The 24,605-nt window shown below is 39.3% G+C and overlaps 1 protein-coding gene across 10 annotated transcripts in view; it reads left to right on the forward strand.

Annotated features, from left to right (window-relative positions):
* Positions 1-24,605, forward strand: part of MRRF (mitochondrial ribosome recycling factor) — a 75,954-nt gene that overhangs the window by 43,216 nt on the left and 8,133 nt on the right. For 7 of the 10 annotated variants that reach the window (XM_056812088.1, XM_007474603.3, XM_056812089.1 and 4 more), the window contains 3 exons: positions 4,302-4,364; positions 4,502-4,593; positions 21,279-21,438. In XM_056812088.1, coding sequence (XP_056668066.1) covers positions 4,302-4,364; positions 4,502-4,593; positions 21,279-21,438 — 315 coding nt within the window. The remainder of the gene's footprint in view (positions 1-4,301; positions 4,365-4,501; positions 4,594-21,278; positions 21,439-24,605) is intronic. The other 3 variants (XM_056812091.1, XM_056812092.1, XM_056812093.1) reach the window with 2 other exon arrangements.

Genomic DNA, 24,605 nt, shown 5'->3' on the forward strand with positions numbered 1-24,605 from the left:
AGACATTAGAAAAAGATTTTAATGGAGTCTATTTGTATGAAATCCAAAGGACCCTATCATTTTGTCTTTCTTCTGTCATATAGACAATATCCTTTTAAGAATCTACTTTTTGTGGTTCTCAGTCAAGTCTTTCTATGATTTCTTCCAAAGGGATCCAGCTAATGTGACCCAGGAAACATAGATGTAAGTAGGGATGAGAGAGATTAAATAGTGCAATACAGTGTCAGAGTTTGGTTTTGAATCAGAGCCATCTATTGCTCTGTGACCTTCCCTGCTTATGCCTTAGTTTCCTTATCTGTCAAATGTGGTGTTTTGGATTGAATTCTTTCTAACCTTAAATGAATGCAATCAGATACAAAGTTATGCATATAAATGGCAAATTATACTATATGATTGAAAAATGAGTTGTTCAAATACCATACTGTATAAAACCTTCCTCTTGCTTGGGTACTGAGTTCTGCCATAGGAGGCTCACAACCAATTTTCAAGAATATTTTAGTAAAACCATCTATATATTTTACAATGAATATTTTTCCCAAAGAGAAAGTTACTTTTTATTATGTTTTTCTGTTTGTGAAATCAGAATTCTTTCACTGTAGTATTGAAGACTGGACTGGAAACAACAAAAGTCACCTTATTTAATGCTATATATAAATAGAGGATAAAGTCATCAGTGTGTTTTTAAGCCAGTGCACTAGTCTTAAAAAAAAAATTATTACTGCTTTTTGCCTTTACACTGCAGTCATTTCCCAGAATATCCCATTTTAATTTCTCGCTCTGTATCCTCCCCTAGTTACAAATTCATGTATCGCAATTTATTTAACCATTACTCAATCTATGGGCATGTACTATATTTCCTGTTTTTTGCCACTATAAATATTTTGTTGCACATGGGACCTTCCTCTCTTGCTTTTTTGAGGTATATACCTATCAGTGAGACCTCTGGGTCAAAGGATATAGACAGTTTGATCATTTTCTCAGCATAATTCCAAACTGCTTTCTAGAGTGATTGGACCAATTGTAGCCCTATCCAACATTGTGTTCGTGTAACTTGTGGTTGATTTGGAGCATTTTTCATCTGGTTGTTGATAGTAATAACAGATATAGGTCTTTGAGTTTTGAAAAGTACTTTACATATATTATCTCATTTGAGTTTCCCAACAACCCTGTAAGGTAAGTGCTACAAATATTATTCCCATTTTAAAGATGAGAAATTGCCCTGAGAGTAAGGGTCTGGGGTTGAATTTCTAGCCCAGGGCTGTAGGCTTTTCTGCACCATACTTTGCAATTATTTTATAAATTGTTTATTTTTATCTATTGACCACTTATCTATTGGGAAATGGCATTTGGGAAACTTAAAAAAAGAATAACCCAAGACATGATGACCATAATAATATAACAGAAAGAAACTTTGAAAGGTTTCAGAGCTCTAATCAACACTGTACAGCATGCCTGAGGTGATGGGACTAGAGGTGCAGGATAGGACCTATGTTTTCAGACATGACCCATGTGTTGATGTGTTTTGTTTGACAATACATATTTATTATATTGTAGGGTTCCTCTTGGGAGGAGGATGTGTTAGTGAGTAGTGAGAAAGATGAAAAAAAAAAGATAGGAAAGAACATCAATAAGAAATTAAAAATAAACAAAAGGAAGGCCCCCCCCCCCCCAAATCAGAAGGAATTTTTCCCTATAGACAGAAAGGACAATTTAGTTATTGCCTTGTTATACAAAACAAACTAACAGAAGTTTGCATACAATATTTCTTTTTGTTCTTTGTATACTGAAATGTTTGTTCATGATTGTTCATAATAAAAAGGAAAAAAAGAGTACCAGAAGAAGGCTTTTAGCTTTCTGAGTACATTCTCCAGGGAGGTTTTAGGAAAGAGATAGGGGGCAAGAATTGGATTGGAAGGATTGTTGTCTGTACTGTATGAGGAGCATAAATACCCAAGAGATCACCAATATATCAGAGTATGGAGATATGTATGTCTAAATGGATGTTGTCTCCTTAAAAGTAGCTCTCTCAGATTGTTTGTCTTTTCCAAGATGTAGCCTCTGAACTTGACTTTTGAACCAAATCATAAGCCATAAGAAGAAATGAATTGTCGTATTTTATGGTCATATATTATTTTTGACCTCAAGCACAATAATAGTTTATAGAACACCAAGACTTATAGAACATTTTTTTCCATAAGGAGCCCGTGAAGTATAAAGCACAGCTTTTATCATTCCTGTTTTACTGATAAGGAAACTGAGTTTCAAGGAGGCTCAACTTGTCCATGATTACACAGCTAATAAATGAGAGTCAGTTTTAGAACCTGGTGACAGAGTTTGATTATTCATTACCTACATCATGTACCAGATTTGTTCAAATGACTTTTGGCTTACCACACTATTCCAATCCAACCCCTGTGTTACTGGAGTAGTAGAGGAGGTATAAAGTTTAAGAGAAGATATAGGCATAGTAGTCCTTGGCATAGTAGAAAGTGAATTAGCACAGGGGAACCAAGAAACTGGGGTTGGGGGTCTTATTCCTTTCTGTGCCACTAACTTTCTTTGTGATCTTACACAATTTATTCTCTGAGCCTTTATGTTTTCTTTAGTAAAATCAGGGGATTGAGTCAAATAGTAATCTGTGACTTATGATTTAGCCACTATTGAGGATTTCCAAAAGAACATACTGAACACCCTGAGCACAGTTCTCAAAGAGATATCTAAGACTGGCTTGAGCAGTGACAGCATGTTTAAAATAAGTATGCAGTTAGAGAAAAGCAGTTTCATATAGTGGAAAGAGTATTGGCCTAGGAGTCTGGAGAGAACTGTGTTTAAATCTTGGCTCTAGCTCTTACCTAATTTTTTTGAGGAGAGTTTTTTGTAAATCTTGAAGTACATATATATGTAAGTTATTTACATATGTATTATTATTATTATAGACTCATAATAGAACTACTTAGCTGGAGAGAGCAGTCACTCAAATGAGTAGGCTTTGGTCTCTTTGTATTAAAAGAAAAAACATCAATAGTAACAATCACTGAATCCCATAATTTTATAGTCACACCTCTTATAGAACATGCACCTTTGAATAGTGCTATGCAAAAATTGGCCCTTAGTCAATGTTTCATGAATAAATATTGACTATGGAAGCAAAGATATTTTTGGAATGTAAGGGAGTAGATTTTATTCTTCTCTTCCCCTTCCCAGAGAACAGTACTCAGCATGAGCTTGGGAAAAGCTCGTTTTGGGATTCAGATATTGAGTTCTTTAATAGCAATTTGAATGAGTTTGACTGTCAAATGTAACTCTCAGAAAATATCTGCAGTGAAGGCTGCTCTCGTTAATTTTTCAGGCAGTTAATGAAAAGTTTCTCCATAGTATGGAAGGCCAAGTGTAGCTGCAGTATTTCTTGGACATAAGGAAGAGTCATTAAAAGAGCTCTTCAGAGTCTACACCCCAGAGAAGTGTGTGAGCATCTTAGCGAGGCAGATATCGATTTCCACAATGGAAAGTTTGCCATGGATAAAAGCCATTCCAAACCAAAATGGGCCGGGAGATAATGTGTTCCCCATATTTATGGAACGTGGATGACCACTTGTTAGGGATACTATAGAGTGGATTGTTGCTTAGATATGGATGAGTTGGATTAGCAGGGGTTCTTAGGAACCATGAACTTGTTTTTTAAATATTGTAATAACTATATTTCAATATAATTGGTTTCTTTTACAATCCTACCTATTTTATTTTATGCATTTAAAAACATTATTTTGAGAAGAGGTCCTTAGACTTCACCAGACTGCCAAAGGAGTCTGTGACACAAATTAGGTTAAGAATCCCAGAACTAGATGATCTCTGAGATACTTTTCTCTTGAGTAATTCTGTGACACTTAGAATATAACTCTGGAGCCTTGAAGCAGGTTATTAGCTTCTGGGCTCGAAGACAGAATTCTTTGGTTCCTTAAGAACAGATATTTTCACTGTATTCATGAACACACAAGCGGGCATTTCATCACTCAAGAAAAAGAATGAGTAGATTTGGCATGAACACAATCTAGCACCTAAGGAGTTAAATTGATTTAATCTTTCACAATCGACACTGGGAGATTTCTAGTCAACTGGAATTTTTAACAGACAAAATCTTTCATCTGTTTTTACACCAATCTTTGCACAATCCAGCCCCCTCCCTGGAGGATTTATTGTGGTTTTGATCTGCATTGCCTCAAACCATTGAAATCTTTTCAAAGCAACAGAGGTTTTTTTTCTTTTTCTTTTTTCTTCTTGTTACTTTTTTTTTTCTTTTGCAGTTCCCTGGTACCAGGAGTGGACACAGTTTGCTATTCAGCCTGATCAAAGCAGTCTGCACCAATGTAACTTCCTGATCTTACGGGGAACAGAACTAAATGTTTCCATGTTCAACTGAGATGGATCGCCAACTGTCGACAGAGCAGTTGCATCTGGCAATAATTATTTACTAATTCTACTTACCGTTTGATCTGGTTTGCAGTGTACAGCTGCAGCTATCAAGGCCATAAGAGAAAGTGGAATGAATCTGAACCCAGAAGTCGATGGGACAGTAATTCGGGTGCCAATTCCCAAGTAAGTTAAGTGACTCTCAGGTGAAATTCTTACAGTTTAACTGAGTTCAGAAAATGTTTATTAAGTGCAATACTTTGTTCTAGACCCTGGGCTTTCAGAGATAGATGGACTATCTCATCTTGGCTTTATCATAGAGTTATAGGATATATATAAGATGGAGGGGGCCTTAGGAAAAGGATGCTAGAGGTTGAAGGGATTTTAGAAATACAATATTAAGATTAGAAGATGGCTTTTAGAAACCATTTGTGTATGTATCATCTTATACCCTAGGAAACAGGCCCCATGATGTTAGGTGACTTGCTTAGGGTCAAGTTTTTTGTAAATTCAATTCAATAAACCTTTATTTAGGGTCCATTATGTTCAAGGTGCTGTTTAGGGCACTGTGTGAGTTGGATTGAATAGGAGACAGGCTTTGCTCTTAAGGAGCTATTGTCAGTGTCAAATACACAAATACATTGATATGAGAAGGGATTGAAATAAAATCAAAGAAACAGTCTATAGGGAGAAAGAAATCACTTTCATAGAAGAACAGGATGGTGCCTATGAGTTTTACATGGTATTAGAGTTGGAATCAAAATGACCTGGGTTCATGTTCATGGCCCTTACTAGTCCTGTGACACAGAGCTTTTCTAAGCCTCATTTTCCTCATCTGTAAAGTATGGATAATAGCATCCACATCATAGGGGTGTTTTGAGGTCCAAGAGAGCTGGTTTATATAAGTGCTTCATAAAGCTTAAAGCATTCACTAAATGTCCTCTTTGTTAAGGTATTATGCATTCTCTGCTTCTTTATGTGGGAATACCCCAGGACTTTGTTCTAGGCTCTCTTTTCTCTTCACATACTTTCTCTTCATGATCCTATCAAGTCTTATGAGTTCAAACATCATTTCTGTATAGTTTATTTTCAAATCTACTTTTCTACCTCTCATCTTTTTTCTGAGCTTTAGTCTAGAACCTCTATGTGCTGGACAGCTCCACCTGGATATCTCAAACTCATTTCCAAAATGGAACTATTTTATCTTTCCCCTAAAACTATTCATCCTATTTCTTTTGGTCCCCCAGGTTCTCACTCTAAGACTTATCTCTCAAAACTTTACTCTTACCCATTCATCATATATAATATATTGCTAAGTCTTATTAATTCTAATTCCAGAACATCTCTCATGTTGTCCCCTTTCTCTTCATATACCTCAGAGTTACCACACTTCAAACCCTCATCACCTCTCATGTGGGCAGTTGCCAAAAGTTCCAGTGATTCTCCAGTCTTTCTAGAATAAAATACAAACTCTTATGTTTGGATTTCAAAAGCTTTTAAACAAGTTGATTCCACCCTATATTATACATTCATTCCTTTCACATATTCTAGCACCCACAAAACTGACCTCCTTACTTTTCTTCATAGATGCTTCTCCATCTCTTGCCACCATGTTTTTGCACAGAATATCTTATGTGCTTGGAATATTCTCTTCCACAACTTGGATCTCCTTGATCTTTCCAGGCTAAGCTTAAGTACCACTGTCTTAAAAGTCACATTTCTTAATTCCCCTAATTGTTAGAGCCCTTCCCACCAATAATTTTCTATTTATTTTGTACATGGTTCTTGTATTTATTTATTTGTGAACATGTCATCTCCTACCAGAGGACAGGGACTGTTTCATGTTGTGAAGATTGGATTTGGCTCTCCCCTGATTGTAACAATGAAGGTACTTAGCTCTTCTTTTATTGTGAAGATTAAATTGTAATCCCCTGTCTATTTTTAGATTTTAATCCCCAAAGTGTAAACCCAGTACTTAAAGTAGATCTACTCATTTTAACCACAAAAGGTATGAACTAACCACAAAAGGTGTGAACTAACCACAAAAGGTATGAACACTGATTTCATGCATTGAGTGGGAGGTCTGTGACCCATGTATGAAAGAGTGGGCAGTCCTGGAGAGGAGCATCTGCTGTGATTGGTAGATGTAAAATTTAGGGTAGGTGACACAAGAGAAAAAGGTCTTTAAATAGTGGAAACAGAGATACACAGGGATCAATCAGTCACTCGGGCTTGGAGTGAAGATCATTAAGTCACTCGGAGTTGGACTGGAAGACAGTCACTCAGACTTGGAGTGAAGACACTTGACTGTGGAACTGGACCCCTGGAGGAGCTCGTGCAGGAGACCTAAGACTGCTTTCCTTTTAGACAGTTACTGTGGTGAGTGTAAAGGCTGACTTCCTTTCTTGCCCTTTCTGAAGGTGTGAACCTCCAAGAAAGGCCCATCTTCTTGTGACTTCTTTCCCCTGACTGGTGCCTTAGAATTTCTAAGTGGTTCAGAGGAAGCCAGAGCTTTCTATCTCTCTCTTTCTCTCCCCTTTTCTCTCTTCCTTAATATCTTCCATCTTTGTAAAAATAAACTACCATAAATTACATTTTATTTTAGTAATTCATTTTGGGATTTAGAAATTAAATCCCAATGTCTTTCACAATCCATGGCATAGTCCATAGTGCTTAATAAATGCTTGTTGTTTGTTTGTTTTTTAAATTAATCAATGGAATGCTGCAAAGAGGAAACATCTTTTGAAATGTAGAGCTGATTTCCAATTCAGTTCAATGGAAACAAATGTATAGTTGAATATAAGACTTTATGGAGAGTACAAAGAAATATTCTTGCTATTCCCAGACAGGTTATAGTTTGTTTTGGAAAGCTAGGACAAGTGTACAAATAAATATAATACAAGGCAGAACATAATAATAGTAACTCATATTTGTATATACCCTGTAAGACTTAACAAGCATCTTTCCTCACAACAACCTTTTGAAGTAAGTGGCATAAGAATTTTAGTCTCCATGGCTACGGAAGTGATAGAAGCTGGACTTGAACTACCTAAGTCTACTAACTCCCAAGCTGTTACTCTTTGGTACCATTTATGATTCATAGGGTATGATCAATATCATAAAATAGATTTAAACACAGTTTTATGAGGGTTCAGTTTTATGTTGCTCTCTTTTGCCAAAGGAAGAAGGAATTATGTTCACATGTAAAATTCAGGAAACGTTGGTAAAGGGGGTAGAATGTGAGAAAGACCTTTTGAGGATTTTTGCTGGTGGAATTGGGCAAAGTATTCTGGTTGGAAGGAATAGTGTAAGCAAATTCCTGGTAGTAGGAAGGCCCCAGCAAGTAATGCCCACATTGTTTGCCTTCTTTGACCCCTTTCCCATGTTAATGACTGTATCATCCAACTGTTAGTCTTTGATTATTATGGATTAGATAACAACTTATTGATGGACTTTTTCCTTTAAGATCCTTGTGCTTAGAGCTTATTTCCATCTAAGTGTCATTTCATCTATTATAAGCATTCAGAGTAGTGCAAAGCTAGTTAGGACATTATTTCTAGACATGAGATTAAAGTAAGACTTCAAAATTATTTCATTTTGTGCATAAAGGACAACTAACAAAATTCTCTCCTCCTTCCTTGTGTCCTGCCGCCACCCCCAATTTTTAGCTTCTAAATAGATAACTGAGGATTGTATTCGAGGGGTTCCATCTTTCAGTAGAGAGCGAGAAGAAAAGAGTGGAGACCTCCCTTCTCAAAGCGGGGTTCAGGAGAGACAGCTGATGTATAGGTTTGGGGATGGTAAAGGGAACAGAATTTAGGAAAGACAGATGATGTTTAGGGTTGGATCAGAGAGAAGAAAGGGGGTTTGAAGATTTTCCCCCTTCTGCCTTCCCTCATTAGCTATGGCTGCTCTCCCAGATTTGATCTTGTCCCTCTTGTTTCCCCTCCACTACTCGAGACCAAAGGGTCTCCCCTTGATCTGTTAACTCACACTTGATTCACTGCTTGGGGAAAAGATAACTATTTTAATGTCAATTCAATCAGGGTAATACAAAGGAATAACTGGCAGGGAAAGAATGGGAAAGGAAAGTGGGAAAGAGAGGGGTCCCTATCTCTATCTAAAACCCTTTTCCCTCCCTCCTTGAGTTTGGGGGAACTTAGGCTTTGGCAGCCTGAGCCCCCTGAGAGAAAGTCAGGTTGACTGATCCTGGGTTTTGGCCCTTTGGTCACAGTTCAGACCCAGGGCAACAGGGGCTGAGGTAAAGTCTGTTCAAGTTTCTCTTCAATAGTCTTTTCAATTTGGGAAATGTTGGGAGGAAGGATTTCCAGTCACAAGCAAGAAAAAATGGGTAACCCTCAGGAGAAAGTCTTATTCAGCCTTTGCTCTTTGGCTTCTCCCGACTGAAAGACCAACTCCTCTACCAGCCAGAATCTTCTGCTCCTCAAGATTCCAATCTCCTGGGGCCCCTCCCCTGTTGCAGAGATCAGTTCCACACACTCTTCAGCCTGGCACTTTTTCTTTAGTGCCAACCTCTGTCATAGGACTCATATTGGTATTGTTGCTAAATGGCACATTAGTTGCACAATGTGGTATGAGCCCTCAACTAGGAGGCAGGAGAAGTAGCTTTGAGTTATGACTTTGCTGCTAACTGACCAGGTAATCTTGGTCAATCATTCACCTCCCTAGCCTTCATTTTTCCTATGCTGAAAATGAGGAACTAGACTATATGATCTCACGAGGTCTCTTATGCTTCCAACATTCTGTTTTCTATGCTCTAACATTTGATAGAGCATTTATTAAGCAATTAATTTGTGCCAGACACTGTATTAAATGCTATGGATGAATGAAAAAGCAAGTAAGACTGTTCCTACTTTCAAAGAGCTTAAATTCTAATGAGGGAAGACAACAGCTAACAGGGAGTTGGAAGGCAAACATATTGGGGGTGGTAGAGAATGGGGGTTGCAGCTACATGTGGAAGATGAAGATGTTGGTTGATGTGGAGATGGTTAACAAGTGGTCCTGTAGTCTTAAAGGCTCTTTCATTACTTATATTCTGTCCAGGTTTCCATTATTTTATCTAAGAGCTGTTTTAGTGCTAATGTTCTGTACCCTAAATCCATGTTGGCAAACTTATGGCACATGTGCCAGAGCGTGCCAGAGGGGGCTTCTCCCTTTCCTCTCTCTACATATACCTGATGACATTTTTTTACATGACCTGCTCCTTTGCCCAGCAGCCCAATGGGAGCACTTCCTTCCTCCTCTGTCTGGGGGTAAGGTGGGGGTTCACCTGCTGTGTGAGGGTTGCAGTTTGGGCACTTGGGCTCTAAGGCCTCCAAAAGATTCATCATCACTTCCCTAAGTTCTGACATTCTCTAACTCTTGTAACTCTAGCTGTTTAAAATCAATGAATTTGTTATGATTAAACATACATCATTGTAATGGATCAACCCTCCAATGCTAAGACCTACTCAAGGATATTTTTATGTGAGATATATTTTATTGCACATTATGGAATTCTGCAGTCCCAGAAGAGTTCTTTATTCTTTTGAGTGTGACCTGCATAACTTCAGATTGAAGGATCAGGGAGTTTGACAACCATTTACAAAAAGGCATGGGAATCTATTATGTTACATTAGAGTAGGGAATGGGAGTAATTCAAGAGAAACAGATAGGATAAACCTTTCTGTTTCTGTGAACTCCATTTTTATAGTCTTTTTTTCTCTTTTACAGGGTAGGTGAGGGTCATAAAGACATTACCAAATTACATTCTTCCTCCCTCCCTCCCTCCCTTCCTCCCTCCCTTCCTCCCTCCCTCCCTCCCTCCCTTCCTTCCTTCCTTCCTTCCTTCCTTCCTTCCTTCCTTCCTTCCTTCCTTCCTTCCTTCCTTCCTTCCTTCCTTCCTTCCTTCCTTCCTTCCTTCCTTCCTTCCTTCCTTCCTTCCTTCCTTCCTTCCTTCCTTCCTTCCTTCCTTCCTTCCTTCCTTCCTTCCTTCCTCCCTCCCTTCCTCCCTCCCTCCCTCCCTCCCTCCGTCCCTCCCTCCGTCCCTCCCTCCCTCCCTCCAAGGTTAGAGACCTTGGTCCTATAATCACTTCTGTCATCTTTCTACTCAGGACTTTTTTACTCCTGCTGTCCTGGGATCAGTTGAGATAATTGTCGTCATTCCCCACTGTGCATTTTGGAAGTTGGTGTGCCTCCTGCCTCTTTGAATGAAGGGCCTGATGATCAAGAAAATTCTACCCGGAATCTTCTGTCTAGGATGTTTCTATGTCCATTTGGTAGACTGTTGACTATAAAGTTTTATATAGCATAGTGGAAAAAAAAGCACTAGATTAGAGTCAAAATAATTGGTTTCAGTTATGCTCTTTGCCCTGGTGTGACCTTGAGAGAATCCCTTTCCATCTCTGGGCCTCAGTTTCCCTAGAAGTGATTGGACTAGATGTGCTGCAAAGTCCCTTCCCATTCTAAATCTTGTGATCTTGGCTGGAGTACTATAGCCAAAATCCAATCTTTCCAAATCTATTTTCCCATAATCTGATGAGCCCTGAGTTACTAACCAAAATGCTACCCTCCTCCATTTGTGTGCCAGCTACTATATCTGTCTTGTGGTTGATTGTGCTAGAGGGATAGAGGGTCTGAATTACACATTCCAGGAAATATTGGTAATATCCTCTCTTACACACACATATACACATGCATACATGGAACTTTGGCATTCTTTAAAGAGAAAAATCAGTTAAGAATGACTCAAAGACCTCATTTTGGATCAAGAGCCCACAAATTTCCTTTGAGCAACTGCAGCTGTTTATAGTGGAGTTTGCTACTTCTTTCATTACAGCCCAGATACCAGCCATTGCTGTTCATTTCTGAGTAATTCATTCTGTCGGGTGAATTTCCACACATAGCGCTTTTTAAAAGCAAATATCTGGTGGGCCTCCATCAATCTGCAGGACACTTGCTTCCCTTTATTCAGCTTTGCCACATCCAAAAGCGAACCATCTTTTTCAGGAGAAACTTCATGCTTTTAAGCTCTAGAGAGGCCCACATGTTTCCATGGTTTGCCTTGTGTGTATAATTGCAGCATACTCCCAAGACAGGAGACCCAGTATTTAGGCACCTGGCTGCTGATTGAAAGACACAAAGAGAAGCAATCAGCTTAGCAGACACACTTCTAAAGGAATTGAGCTTTCAACAGAAACTGGAGAGAAAGTTGTCACCAACACCTATGCAAAACGTTGCATAAATAAGAGGCCACTTCTGTCCTCTTCTCTCTGATATCTTCTTCCCTCACCTAATAGACTGATTTAAAATGCGAAGAAAGTTGCTAGCAATCTTCCAGGTTAGATAGCATCATTAACGTGTCTAACCCCTCTGAGCAGACACCCCTCCTGCTATACTCAGATTGGAAAAGGAGACAGGGACAACAGTGACTAATTACACATCTACACAGGCTCGGAATTTTCCAGTACCACTGATGGGGTCAGAGCATTGTCACAGCACAGTTTTCTTACAGCAGAGGTGGATGAAATAGCTATGATCAGTTCACAGCTGCTGTACACTGGTCTGCTTTAAGGGCCATATTGACAAGTCAAACCATGTTCAGACATAGACAAGGTTGAGGAAGAGATTGTAGACAACAGAATACAAAGATTTATTGAAGGATCTGGGAATGTTTAGCTGGAGAAGAGAAGACTTAGGGGAGAATATTGTTACCTTTAGATATTTGAGGACTTGTCACACCTTAGTTTTCTTGGCCTTAGCAGACAAAACCAGGACTAGTGGGAAAGAAGTTATATGGAGGCAGGTTTCAGCTCTGTGATATATGGTAGGACTTCTTGTTCAGAAGTGGAATAGACTACCCTAAGAGGTACATTGCTAGAGATTTTCAAGCACAGGACAGATGACCTGTTGCTGGGGATACTACCTCAGGCTGAGGTAGAAGTTGTTGATTTATGGAGTTCCTTCTAACTTTTTTTTTTTTATGTTCTCAGTATAATGGAAAGAATCCTGGTTTTGAGTCAGAGATCTATTGAAATTTTAGTTTTGCCACTTAGTAGTTGCATGACCTTGGCCAAATTGCTTCCTCTCTCAGTCTTCTTATCTATCAAATGAGTGGTTTGGAATCCATGACCTTTAAAGCCCCAAAATTAGATCAACTGGGGCTTGAAGTTTCCCATATTCTAACCTGTCATTGTTTGGGGGTGGGGGTGGCTACAGAGGTTACTAACAGAAAATCCAGTTAAATGGGAGATGCCACTGGTATTTGTCAGGCCGATGGGGATGCATGAGCTCTGTGACCTCAAACCAAGATGCATAGGAAATCAGGCCACACTGCACAAACAAAAACATTTCCTTCAAGGCTTTGGAGCCCCAAGTCCCAAAGCTACCCCCACCTGAAAACAATAAAGCTGGTGAGTGTGCTCATGGCAGATTGATGTACTGCTCTTCCCATCCCTGGGGAGGAGTTCTCTGCACAGAATCCCAGCAGGAAGGTGGCTAGCTTCACATTCCCTATATTTCCCCCTATTCCTTAGAAGGTTCAAGAGAAGTATTGGAAAATCCTTTTCCCTAAGATAGGACATTCTTTTTCTCTGGAATTCATTTGTATCATTTTTTTTGCAAGATCTTGGACCTAGACGGTTTAAAATATAACAGTTCTCACTTAATACATAGGATCATTTCAATACATCCTTTAGGTTTATCAGCACTTTGCTCACAAAAGCTTTGTGAGAGGAGGAGAAGTCATGACAGTACCAGAGTTGGGCCTTGAAGGAAGAGAAGTTTTTCAACAGGTAGAAATGAGGGAGGAATATTTGCCAGGTATAGAGGACAGCCTGCATAAATGTAAGTACAGAGGACAGCAAGATAAGATTGGGCTACTATGAGTAGACCAGTTTGGTAGGAATTTAGAGTGCATGAAAGTGGTGGAAGTATGAAATAAGGTAGGTTAGAATCAGATTGAAGTGGATTTTGAATGCCAGGGCTAGAAGTTTACATTTTATCCTATAGGAGCAGGGAATCTAATGAGACTGTTGAACTTAAGAGTTGGTAAGGACCTTGGAAAAGAGATCATTTAGGCCAATTCTCTTATTTTACAGTTCATTTAGTCCAATTCTCTTATTTTACAGTTGAGGAAGTATGAAACAGATAGCAAATAGTATGTTTTTCCTTTTCCTCTTCTTTTTTAAATCCTTACCTTACATCTTAGAGTCAATACTATATATGATTTCCAAGAGAGAAGAGAGGTAAGGGCTAAGCAATGGAGTTAAGTGACTTGCTCAGGGTTGCACAACAAGGAAGTGTCTGAAGCCAGATTTGAACCTAGGACCTCCCATCTCTAGGCCTGGCTCTTAATCCACTGAGCTGTCTAGTTGCTCCAAATAGAATGTTTTTCAAAGAATTAAGCCAAGGATAGATTTCAGTTTCACAGCCAAAAAAAAAAAAAGTGAATATATTGATGTTTTGCTTCATTAAACTAAGTTCCTTGAGGGCAGAGACTATCTTTTGCCTTTCTTTGGAAACCCAGTGATTAGCACAGTATGTGGCACATGATGAGTGCTTAATAAAGACTTTTATATTGCTGTGAGTTCTTGCCTCAGCAGCTAAGGTACTGAGAAAAGGGAAAGCCTATAGACATTTTTGATCTTAAGAGGTGTTGATACATCTACAAAAGGATCTTCACTTTATAAAAAAGCTTTTTAGCAAAGATCTTATAAATATGGAAGACTTACTCAAGTATTGACTTATATAGCAAGGGTTCTTAACCTTTTTTTGTATCACGGACCCTTTTGGCACTCTGGTGAAACCTATAGATTCCCTTTTCAGAATAATGTTTATTGGGGGCAGCTGGGTAGCTCAGTGGATGGAGGACCAGTTCTAGAGATGGGAGGTCCTGGGTTCAAATGTGGCCTCAGACATATCCCAGCTGTGTGACCCTGGGCAAGTCACTTGACCCTCATTGCCTAGCCCTTACCACTCTTCTGCCTTGGCACCAATACATAATATTGATTCCAAGATGGAAGGTGAGGGTTTTTAAAAAAAATTTTTATTGCCTACATTCACAAGTGAAGGAAATGCTAAATTTCAATTAGAGGTTAGTGAAATAAAGATATATAGATATTTTCCATCTAAGGTTAGGGATCCCTGAAAGTTATGGGGCCTTTGGACCCTAAATTAAGACCTCTTGGTTTGTAGATTCAACATAATGGGGATACCATAGTTTAGTAGAAAGAACACAAATACCAGCTTGGGATGTTAGAAGACTTGGTTTTGAATTCTCGTCTCCTTCTTAGCCAGGTGTCTTTGGCCAAGTTATTGAACCTTTTGGGCCTCAGTTTCCTTATCTATAAAATAAAAGGATTCAACTGACTTTAAGACCCTTTCCAGGGGCAGAGAGGTCTAGGATTGTAGACTCTTAAATGAAAAATCCCAGGAGCTGATTGAGGGTCTGTTTGATTATGTAGATGATGCTCCTTCTGGGACTTAATGCAAGACAGTAGGAAAAATAGAATTCTCTTTACAAAATGAGCCCTGGACCAAAGCATGACAACATGTCACATTTGGGTAGTGCTATAGACTTTTCAAAGCACATACTTCATCTTGATCGCTGAGTTGGGGAATCAGGAAATCTTGATTCGAATATCCCCAGTTTTGACACTTAGCTGTGTGATCTTGGGCAATTCTCCAGTCCATAATTTCCTCCTCTGCCAAATCATCATGATGATTCTTAGCATGCTGCTTCACAGAGGTGTTGTGAGGGAGGTGTTTGGTAAACTGTAAGCCCTATATAATTGGCTTCTTTCTGTCATTACCCCAAACAGCAGCCTTTGGAGCCATGTAAATGACCCTCAGCTTTTGAAGCTTGTGTTGTTAGAGTGTAGGCTCCAGAAGGAATCACCAAAATGCCACCTTTTTCAGGAAGACTTCCTCATCCCTTGTGTTGCCCAGCTGAAAGGGATCTCTCCCTTATATTTATTGTAGCATTTTGCCTTGACCACTACTTTGGATTTCCTATTTTTTTCCTTTGCATCGTAGTTCATTAATTGCCCAGCTTCTCCTTTCTAATTGAGAACTAGGATGAAGAGGGGACTTAGAAGGTCCCTCAAGGCAGAGATGTAGCTCTGCTGCCTAGTGCCTTCTCTTAGTAGTAGATCCTTAGTAAATGTTTGCAAAATTGGGCTGAATCTGCATCTTAGCACCTGATACAGCATTTTACAATTTAATTTATTTGAACAAATATTTATTAAAAGTGTTTTATAGAGAATGTTGTAATGGGGAATAGAAATCAGTTTCTAATGTGTATTAATTTATTGTCATTGAAATTGCATCCTCAGTCAGTGAAGATGAGCCTGGGTTCTTACAGGCTCTGCTCTTGGAGTGCAAACAGTGGTGGGCCCTATCACATTAAAGAGGCTCTCAAGTATGGGTCTAATTAGGAACCCAGATATGTCTGGTGTCTGAAGACTAATCTATCAAGACTGGAGAGGCTCACCGCCAGGGTGACTAGGGTAATGCAACTTTTGTCCATAACATTTCTCAATGACCATGTTCTAAGTTGTAGAGGTGGTTGCCTTTTTTTGTGTTGGTGGAGGGAATACTCTTCTAAAACCCTGTAGTATTTAAGAATTATAAACTAATTTATCTGACATAGTTTTTTGATAATCAATTCAGTTTAACATATGCATTAATGTCTGCTGTATGTGAAGCACTGTGCCAGGTAGCAGGGGAGATACCATGTTTGGATATAGTAGATAGTGGTAGATGTTAATCAAATTGAATTGAAAACTCCCTAAAGTGTAAGCAGAAAACCATTTCAAGCTGAATGTTCTGTTTAACAGCTAACTTCTGCAGTAATCCTATCCCTGTGTTGTATTGCCTTCTCTTGCTTCATTACCTGTTAGATTGCACTATGGACATTTGTCCTACTGATGTGTAAATAAAAGGAAGCACTTATCTTACCATGGGGAGTCTTGACTGACACAGGGTAGGAATGGGGCGTACCCTTTGCACATTGTTTCAGGGGATATGTTCAAGGAGTCCAGGAAGGTGTCGGTCTTGGATGTATGTATCAGGAAGATCTAACTGGCAAAGTTTGTCTAAACAATGCCTTACCCTGTGGCCAGGGCCAAACCTGCTGAGTAGTTAAAAGTTTTACATTGTATGATGAGGGATCTCTGACCCTGACGGAAGGGGCTACTGCATTCATCAGCTGGCACAAGGCCCAACTAAAGGGTGGATCCTGTGCTGCCTGTCTCCAGAACCCTTCTGTACTAGGTCTGTAGAGCTCCTTTGGAATGAGGGAGATGCCAGCCTTGCTGCATTTTCCCTTGGTGTACCACCACACACCTGCCCTGAGTAGAGACATCTGTGAACTGGTGGGTTCACTTCTGCACACATTTGAGAAAGGACAGTGACAAATTGGAGTACTTCCAGGGGAAGATAGCCAGGATGGGAAAAAGGACTTGAAATGATCAAATTGATCAAATCATAGATTTCAGAGCTGGAATTAACCTTGAAAATGGCTCCTTATACTCTATGGTGAAGAAACTGAGGCCAAGAGAGGTTAAATGAACTTTATGTAGACTGTAGCAGAGCTGGGACTTTAACTCAAGTTTTCTGATCCCAAATCTGGGGCTCTTCCTATTATACTATTCTGCCTCAGTTCACAGGATCATAGGATCACAGATTTAGAGTTGAAAAGGACCTTAGAGGTCAATGAATCCTGTGTTTTACAAATGAAGAAACTGAGGCCCATAGAAGTTAAATGAGTTGCTAAAGGTTACACAGCTTGTGTCTGAAGCAGCATTTGAACTCAGGTCTTCCTAACTCCTGCTTCAACATTCTCTTCCCAGCTTCTGCAGGAAAAGATCTAGTCCAGGAATGGTGGCATGTACCTCTGGGCCTGCTAGCAGGGAGTCTAAGGCTAGTGGATTGCTTGAATTTAGGAGCTCTGAGTTGTGGTAGGCCTAAGCCAATTGGATGTCTGAACTAAACGACACCAAACAGTCAACCCCTAGAATGGGGGAACCATCTTGGCTTCACTTAGGGCTAAAACTCCCAAGCAGGAAAGGGAGCAGATCAAGGCTCTTGCACTTATCAGTGGTGGAATTGAGTCTCTGGATGACTACTACACTTCTGACAAAAGTTGGGAGACCTAGTCCAGAAAGAAAAAAGAAAAAATTTAGTCATGTTTAACCTGTAGAAAAGAGCCTTGGATGGGGGAAGATGAGGAAGACATAGTGTCTGTCTTCAGGAGTTGTATAAAGGACTTTCAGTAGGGAAGAAGGACTAGATTTTATCTGAGGGGGAAGAACTAGAAACAATTGTGACTGCATTCAGTTCTTTTTCTACTGTACCACATTCCCTCTACCATGCTACTATGGATCAACTCCTAATTGTAACTCAGAGCCTCAGGAACAACAAAATAGGTACAGGAAAGACAAATTTGTATAGGTTTCTTTTATTGTAAATCCATTTCAATGGCCATAATGAAAATCAGTATTTTAATGTAGATGTTTAGTTCCTTGAACAACCCTTGATACATTTTGTTCTTCAAAACTGAAGATATTTAGAAAAACTCCGTTTATTTATCAGAATCATGGCTTCTACAAAAAAACTCTCTAGTTCATATAGCAGCGCAAATCTCCCTGGTTCTTTACAAAGTACTTTCCTCAAAATAACCCTTTATGGTAGGAAAGAAAAATATCATTATACCCATTTTATAGAAGAGAAACTGAAGGTCAGAACATTTAAGACTAGGGACACATAGCTAGTAAGTATCAGAACCATGACCTTTGAATCTAGATCTTTTGATTCCAAAATCAATTTCTCTTCCACTATACCAGGTTCTGTCCTGACATGTATTGCCATAGAAAATAAATTACAGTAAATATGATTGATAAAGTACCTTCTATATAAAAAACATAGGTATAATACATAAAAATATATAACACATATTTTTATATATCTATATACATATATGTAAGAATTACCTGCAACGTCATTTACATCTATTCCATCTTTTTTGTATTGTTCATTTTCAAGTTTGTTGAACAACAGATGTTTCCACTCTAGAACCTCAGTAGTCACACTCCTATTGTTTAGTCACTTAAAGGCTTTTTAATTACAAGTCGGGTGTCCATTCTGTTTGACCAGACCTGACTGGGGATTTGTACCCCATTCTCATTCCCATTAAGCATTATCTCATAACTCTTTCCTCTCCAGTTTTTTGCAATCTCAGTTGACAGCTAATAATGAATAAATAACAATGAATACTCCAATAAAATTCTTTCAGAATGAAAGAGATAGGAAACTTTGTAAGTAAAAGAAGGCAAGAGTAACTAAAGAATATATGGGAGGGATGGCGAATATATAGAAGAATTTTGACCAAGGGCAGGACTATTTTTTTTTTGTTCTTTTGTATCTGAGATGTCTTACATAAAGTCTTGTTTAATAAATACTTGTTGGATTAGATGGATGAAGCCCTCAAGCTGTGAGAAACAAATGTGTCCATAGTATTTAAGGGCACTAAACCCAGCAGTTTATATCAGTTCCTTCTTCTGTGGCAATAGGTGACCCAAAGTCAGCTTGAAACAAAATTGTGAAATAAAGGAGAAGGTTGTCTTCAATCACCCTACAACTCCACTCCCCCACCTCCATATTCCCTCTGTGGGGTTCTATGATTGATAGGAGCATTTACATTACCTCTAATTGTGGAATAATAGTGGTGTTTGTGATGATGATAATGATATAATACCAGCATTATGGCACCTTACAGTATTGGAATTACATCCACAACCATTATCTCATTGGAGTCTCAATAGTCAGGACAGGTAGTGTTTTTCCCAGAACTTAAGTGACTTTCCTAAAGTCATTTAACTTCTGAATGGTAGAGCCAAGTCTTTCAATTCTAAAGCCAAGTCTTTTTTCACTATACTTCAGTGCCTGTGATTAGAAATACAAGAGACTCCCCACTGACATAGATTTTTTCATAATGTTCTTTCTGGCATCACAATATGATTAGGGTTTTTTTTTTTTTTTGTGGATCAAGTTTCAATTTCCACATTTCTTCCCTATTTTCTTTGCTGTGCCAAAAAACAGAACCTAAAACAAACCATTCATTGAATTGAGAATCATGAGAGCAACAAGAACCAATCCAACTTCTTAAACTACTGACATGACAGATCCCACTTCAGCTTGAGGTTTCTTATTTTTTACTTTGAAAGTATATTCTGCCTAGAATCTTAAAGCATAGTCATTTAGGCACGACTTAGGTACCTAAATGTGTATGATTTATATAAAAAGTCCTCTTTTCCTTTCTCATGGGTAGGATATACTGTATCTTGTCACAGATTTCTCCTTGTGGTATACTGTTTGTCAAAATGCCCTCTTTTCCATTTTCCCTTCAATTCCTTTAGATTTATAACAAGATTAAATGGGTTGTTTTGAGGTAGGAGAGTAAGAATATGGAAGCATAGTAGGAGGAGCAAACCAGATAAGAAGATAGCAGAACCCACATCATAGCCACAAGGAATGTTAAAAATCACACATCCTAAATCCAGAGAGCTTGTAGAACATTATAGTGTGCAGTAAAGTGCTACTTAATAGAAAGAATCTGGGGTTCTGGGAGTCAGGGAATCTGGAGTCTAATTTAATCAGGAGTCCAGCTCTGTCATCTGACTGAGCTGAGTGATTTTGGGAAAGTAGCTTAAACTTTCTGAGGCTCAGTTTCTTCCTTTGTAAAATGAGACTAATAGTGTTTGTACTTATTAACTCATCACAAAAGATGATTCTGAGGAAAGTAAAATAGAATTTCTGAATATAAGATTACTATTGTTCTGGAGTGGTGATTTCACTGGTGTATGGAACTCCTAGTGAGAAAACTCCCTATTCCAAAGCAGATTAGCAACCCTTCTCCAACTTCTAGTCTTAGAGAGTTGCCTGAGACACTGTGAGTTAAGGGGACTTGCTCACCATGGCACAGCCAGTATGTGTCTTGGGCAGGGCTTGAACCTGACTCTAAGGTTGTTGTCTGTCCACTACTTCTCTACCCTCTCTAGTTCTGTTGAGTTACTGTTATCTTAATCTAATTTGTATTATAATTTATTGGTATAGATGTCTAGTCCTTCTCTTTACCTCTTTAAGAGCAGGAACTGTACCCTTCCATCCATGTATCTTTGGCAACAGGCAAGAGATCTTTTATATATATACAGTCAGTGTTTAATAAGAATCTGTTGTATTGAATATAATGCTTTACAGTTTATAAGGTGATTTATGTTTCTTTTCTTATTTGATCTGTCAAATATTGCTGTGAGGTAGGGAATTAAATATTCTTATTCCTGCTTTAAAGATAAATCACAGAACCATGGAGAATTTAAAGTACTTTCTTATTTTTTTTTATTTTTTAATTTAAAACCCTTACCTTTCATCTTAGAATCACTACTGTGTGTTCTAAGGCATAAGAGTGGTAAGGGCTAGGCAGTGGGGGTTAAGTGGCTTTCCCAGGGTCATACAGGTAGGAAATGTCTGAGGTCAGACTTGAACCCAGGACCTCTTGTCTCTAGACCTGACTCTCAATTCACCGAGTCACCTAGCTGCCCCCTTAAAGTACATTAAAAGGCCACCCATACCCAGTCCAGAATCTCTTCTTTCATATGACAAATAACTAGCCAGCCTCTGCTTGAAACTGAAGCTTAGTGATATTATGGGACTTCTCCAAAATCATACAACTTTCAAGACTTTAGATTAAATGCTGTGCCTCTCTCTACAGTAGCATAATCAAGCTTTTTGCTCTTCATTTTTCTCTTTTCAGCAGTACCTAAAATACAATAACAAATTCTGTCTAATTCCCCCCCCCCCCCCTTATTGATCAGAGTTACAAGGGAACACAGAGAAATGCTGGTCAAGCTTGCAAAACAGAACACAAACAAGGCTAAGGATAACTTGAGAAAAGTGCGGACCAATGCAATGAATAAATTGAAGAAATCCAAGGACTCAGTGGCCGAAGATACAATTAAACTAATAGAAAAACAGGTAAATGCCATTTTTAGATCAGTACATAAATGTATGGAAACAGTACATAACTGCTGCCATGCCATAAACTATGGAACTATTGTTGTGGTGAAAAATCACCTTTAAAGATTGTTATAATATTAATTTATGGTCGCCAAGGAATTTACTTATGGAATTCCTAAAATGAAACACTCAAGTCAGAATGGAGTTTATGGTGGTTTAATCACAATGGGAGTAAGGAAAAAGGACAGGGAGTGAAGGAGAGAGGAGGAAAGGGGAAAAGGTTAACTCAACCTTCTGGCCCTAAGGCCAAGGTAGAAAGGAGAATCAGTCCTTGACTCACATGACCTGAAGGAAAGCTGTCTGCAGGCCTCCTCTCTGCTCCAGTTCCTAGCACGAACTGGCGTCTAGCTCTGTCCACAGGAAGTGAACGAATTCCAGAGGCTGTTCCCTACCTCACTTCCTGTGCTTCACAAGTGCCAATGGTGGCTCAAGCTTGGCTTTGGACAGCCCAGGTGGGCAGTTAGTTACTTCTGATTTGTCATTGACTAGCACATGCCCGTGTCATGTGGGTGTGCACAATTTTGGGTGCTAGACCAAGCAAGATGGAGATTTAAAAATTTACACAGTTTTTTTTTTTTTAAATAATAACCCTTCTCTTCTGTCCTAGAATCAATACTGTGTATTGGTTCCAAAGCAGAAAAGTAATAAAGTCTAGGAAATGGGGGTTGAGTGATTTATCCAGGTCATATGGCTAGGAAGTGTCTGAGGCCAAATTTGAACCCATGACCTCCCATCTCGAGGCCTCCCCTCTGGGACTTTGTTTTAATTGATAAAGAAAACTCTTGGATGAGGAAACTTCCTCAATCTTTCTAATTTAGAGCCTTAGAGAGTTGCCTCTGGTATTGGAAAGTTAAAGGAATTGCTCAAGGTCACATAAATAGCATTATGTCAGAGGCAAAAGTTGAACCTGGATCTTCCTGGCTCAGAGGCCAGCTCTCTGTGTTGTTTTATTATCTACTGTATATCAGATGTTAAAAATAAAAAATATGGAAATGATGTTAAAATACTGATGGAAGGAACTTTGGAACTCAGAATATTAGGACATAGATTATAGACTTGGACTTTTAAACTTAGAACATTAACTATAGAATGGCTTGAAAGGGGCTTTAAAGATGCTCTCTAGGCTGGCATAAACCCTAGCTGTTCCTTCCAAGCTAGAAAAACTATTTCATCAAGCATTTAGCATTTTTGCACACAGTAAGTGCCTAATAAATGTCTGCTGTATGGCCTTATTATAGATATAGGCCCTATCTACACATGATTTCAGACTCTAAGCCAATTTCCTCATCTATAATGTCTTAAGGACTAGGATGATCTCCGAGGTCCCTTCTAGCCCTCAGTCTATGATCATCTATAATTATGTGTTGTGAGACCAGTCTCTTAGTGCAGAGGGATTCACTACCACCTCAGGGATGGCTACCAGATAATTAATTTCTTTTGGCCAAGGCAATTCAGGAAGACAAATACTAAATTGTGGAGGAATTTTTATTTCTTTTGATTGTGGGGAATACCCACGAGGGTGAAATCATGGATCTTTTGAAATATACCTTTGTTTATGGTTTCATTTCCTCTAATCATCCTGTAAAATATTGAGCTGGAGTTTTTGCTGATGAGACAGAGGCCAGCAGTAATGCACTCATAGGACTGTGATTCTGTTAGGAATGTTCCAGCTCCTTGTGAGGTATTGCAAATACTTTTCCAAATCTACTTTATGTATGCACAAGTTTTAATATGAGGTTAATATTAGTTCATTTAATAGCTTGAATTTCAATAGCACTTTATAGTTTTTTTTAAAATGCACTTTCTTCATGGTAGCAGAGAGGTTGGCAGTATCAGGATTATTTTATCACTAAGCAAATTTTGACTTTGAGAGGCAGTTTGATTTTTTTTAATCCACAGTAAGTTAGTGGCATACTCTAGGATTTTAACTCCTGTCTTCTCATTTTAGCCTGTTACTCTTTCCACTACCCTGTGTTGCCTTTCCAGATATTTTCTTCTGTTGTATTTTTCTTCCGCCACAGTGAAGGGGTTGCCTTTATTTCTCTAGAAGAAGGGGTTAACTGCCTATTCTTCAGTTTATAGGAAAGAAAGAATCCAGTTCTGGACTTCTGTCCCTATAGATTTAATTTCCTCTCCTCCCTCCTTTCCTCCTGCTCTCTCCCAGTCTGTTGGCCTGGCAAAGCTGTGCTGAGTGAAGATGGAGGTCCTCCCTTCTCTGGCTCTGACATCTGCTGGCCTTCTGTTTTACCTTCAATCTGTCCTGCTGCTGAAACAGGCCTGCTAAACATGAAAGCGCTTGGCAGCTACGGGTGGCATCTTCGGCCAAGAACCTTTCACTACAAACCTTTCAGAGAAGTGAAGCCACTCAGAAATAAACTAACCGTGTTGCCAGTGGGGACAGAGAAGGAATTGAGCGCTGGCTGCTTTGCAGCAGGGAAGGAGGAAAGCCATCGAGTCAGGGTGCCAAGAACTGCCCCAGGGGCCTGCTCCTTTCTCTGATTCCCACTCGTGCTTGAGGAAGGTAGCCTTATAGGCAGACCTGCTTTTGGAGAGGACTTCTGCTTGTCCGTTCCCCTCTTTCCTTGAAGCTCAGCCACGTGCCCAGGCCTGGGGTCCTAGAGCAGCCTGCACCATGTTGGAAAGAAAACTTAATTTCCCCAAACTACTGACTACTTGTGTGAACTGGGGATGTCACTTCTTCCCTGGACCTCGGATTCCTCACCCATAAATGTGGGGATTAGACTAGATGATCTATCTCTGTGGTCCCTGACAGCCCTGTTCACAGAGTGAAACTTCAGAAGTCAAAGGTCCTCCTTTGTGGTCCCCCCAACACCCTACCACAAAAAGAGGCTCGTTTCCTACATTCCTGTTCTGAGTTTTCCTCCAGTTCTACCCTTGTCTGTTGCAAGCAGTTGTCTAGTACCAGTGGATCAGATGATAGTGCCATCACCCATGTAGCACAGCAGGCACCCACCTTGAAGTCAGGGAAGAATCCTTGGGTTCTCATCCCATCTTAGCTACCACCTGACTGTGTGATTCTGGCCAAGTCACTTCCTTCCTCTGTTTTACTTTCCCCATCTATAAAATAAGGATAGTAATCCCTGTTCTGACTGTCTCGTGAGGGT

Source organism: Monodelphis domestica, chromosome 1, assembly GCF_027887165.1.
Source record: "Monodelphis domestica isolate mMonDom1 chromosome 1, mMonDom1.pri, whole genome shotgun sequence".
NCBI lineage: Eukaryota > Metazoa > Chordata > Mammalia > Didelphimorphia > Didelphidae > Monodelphis > Monodelphis domestica.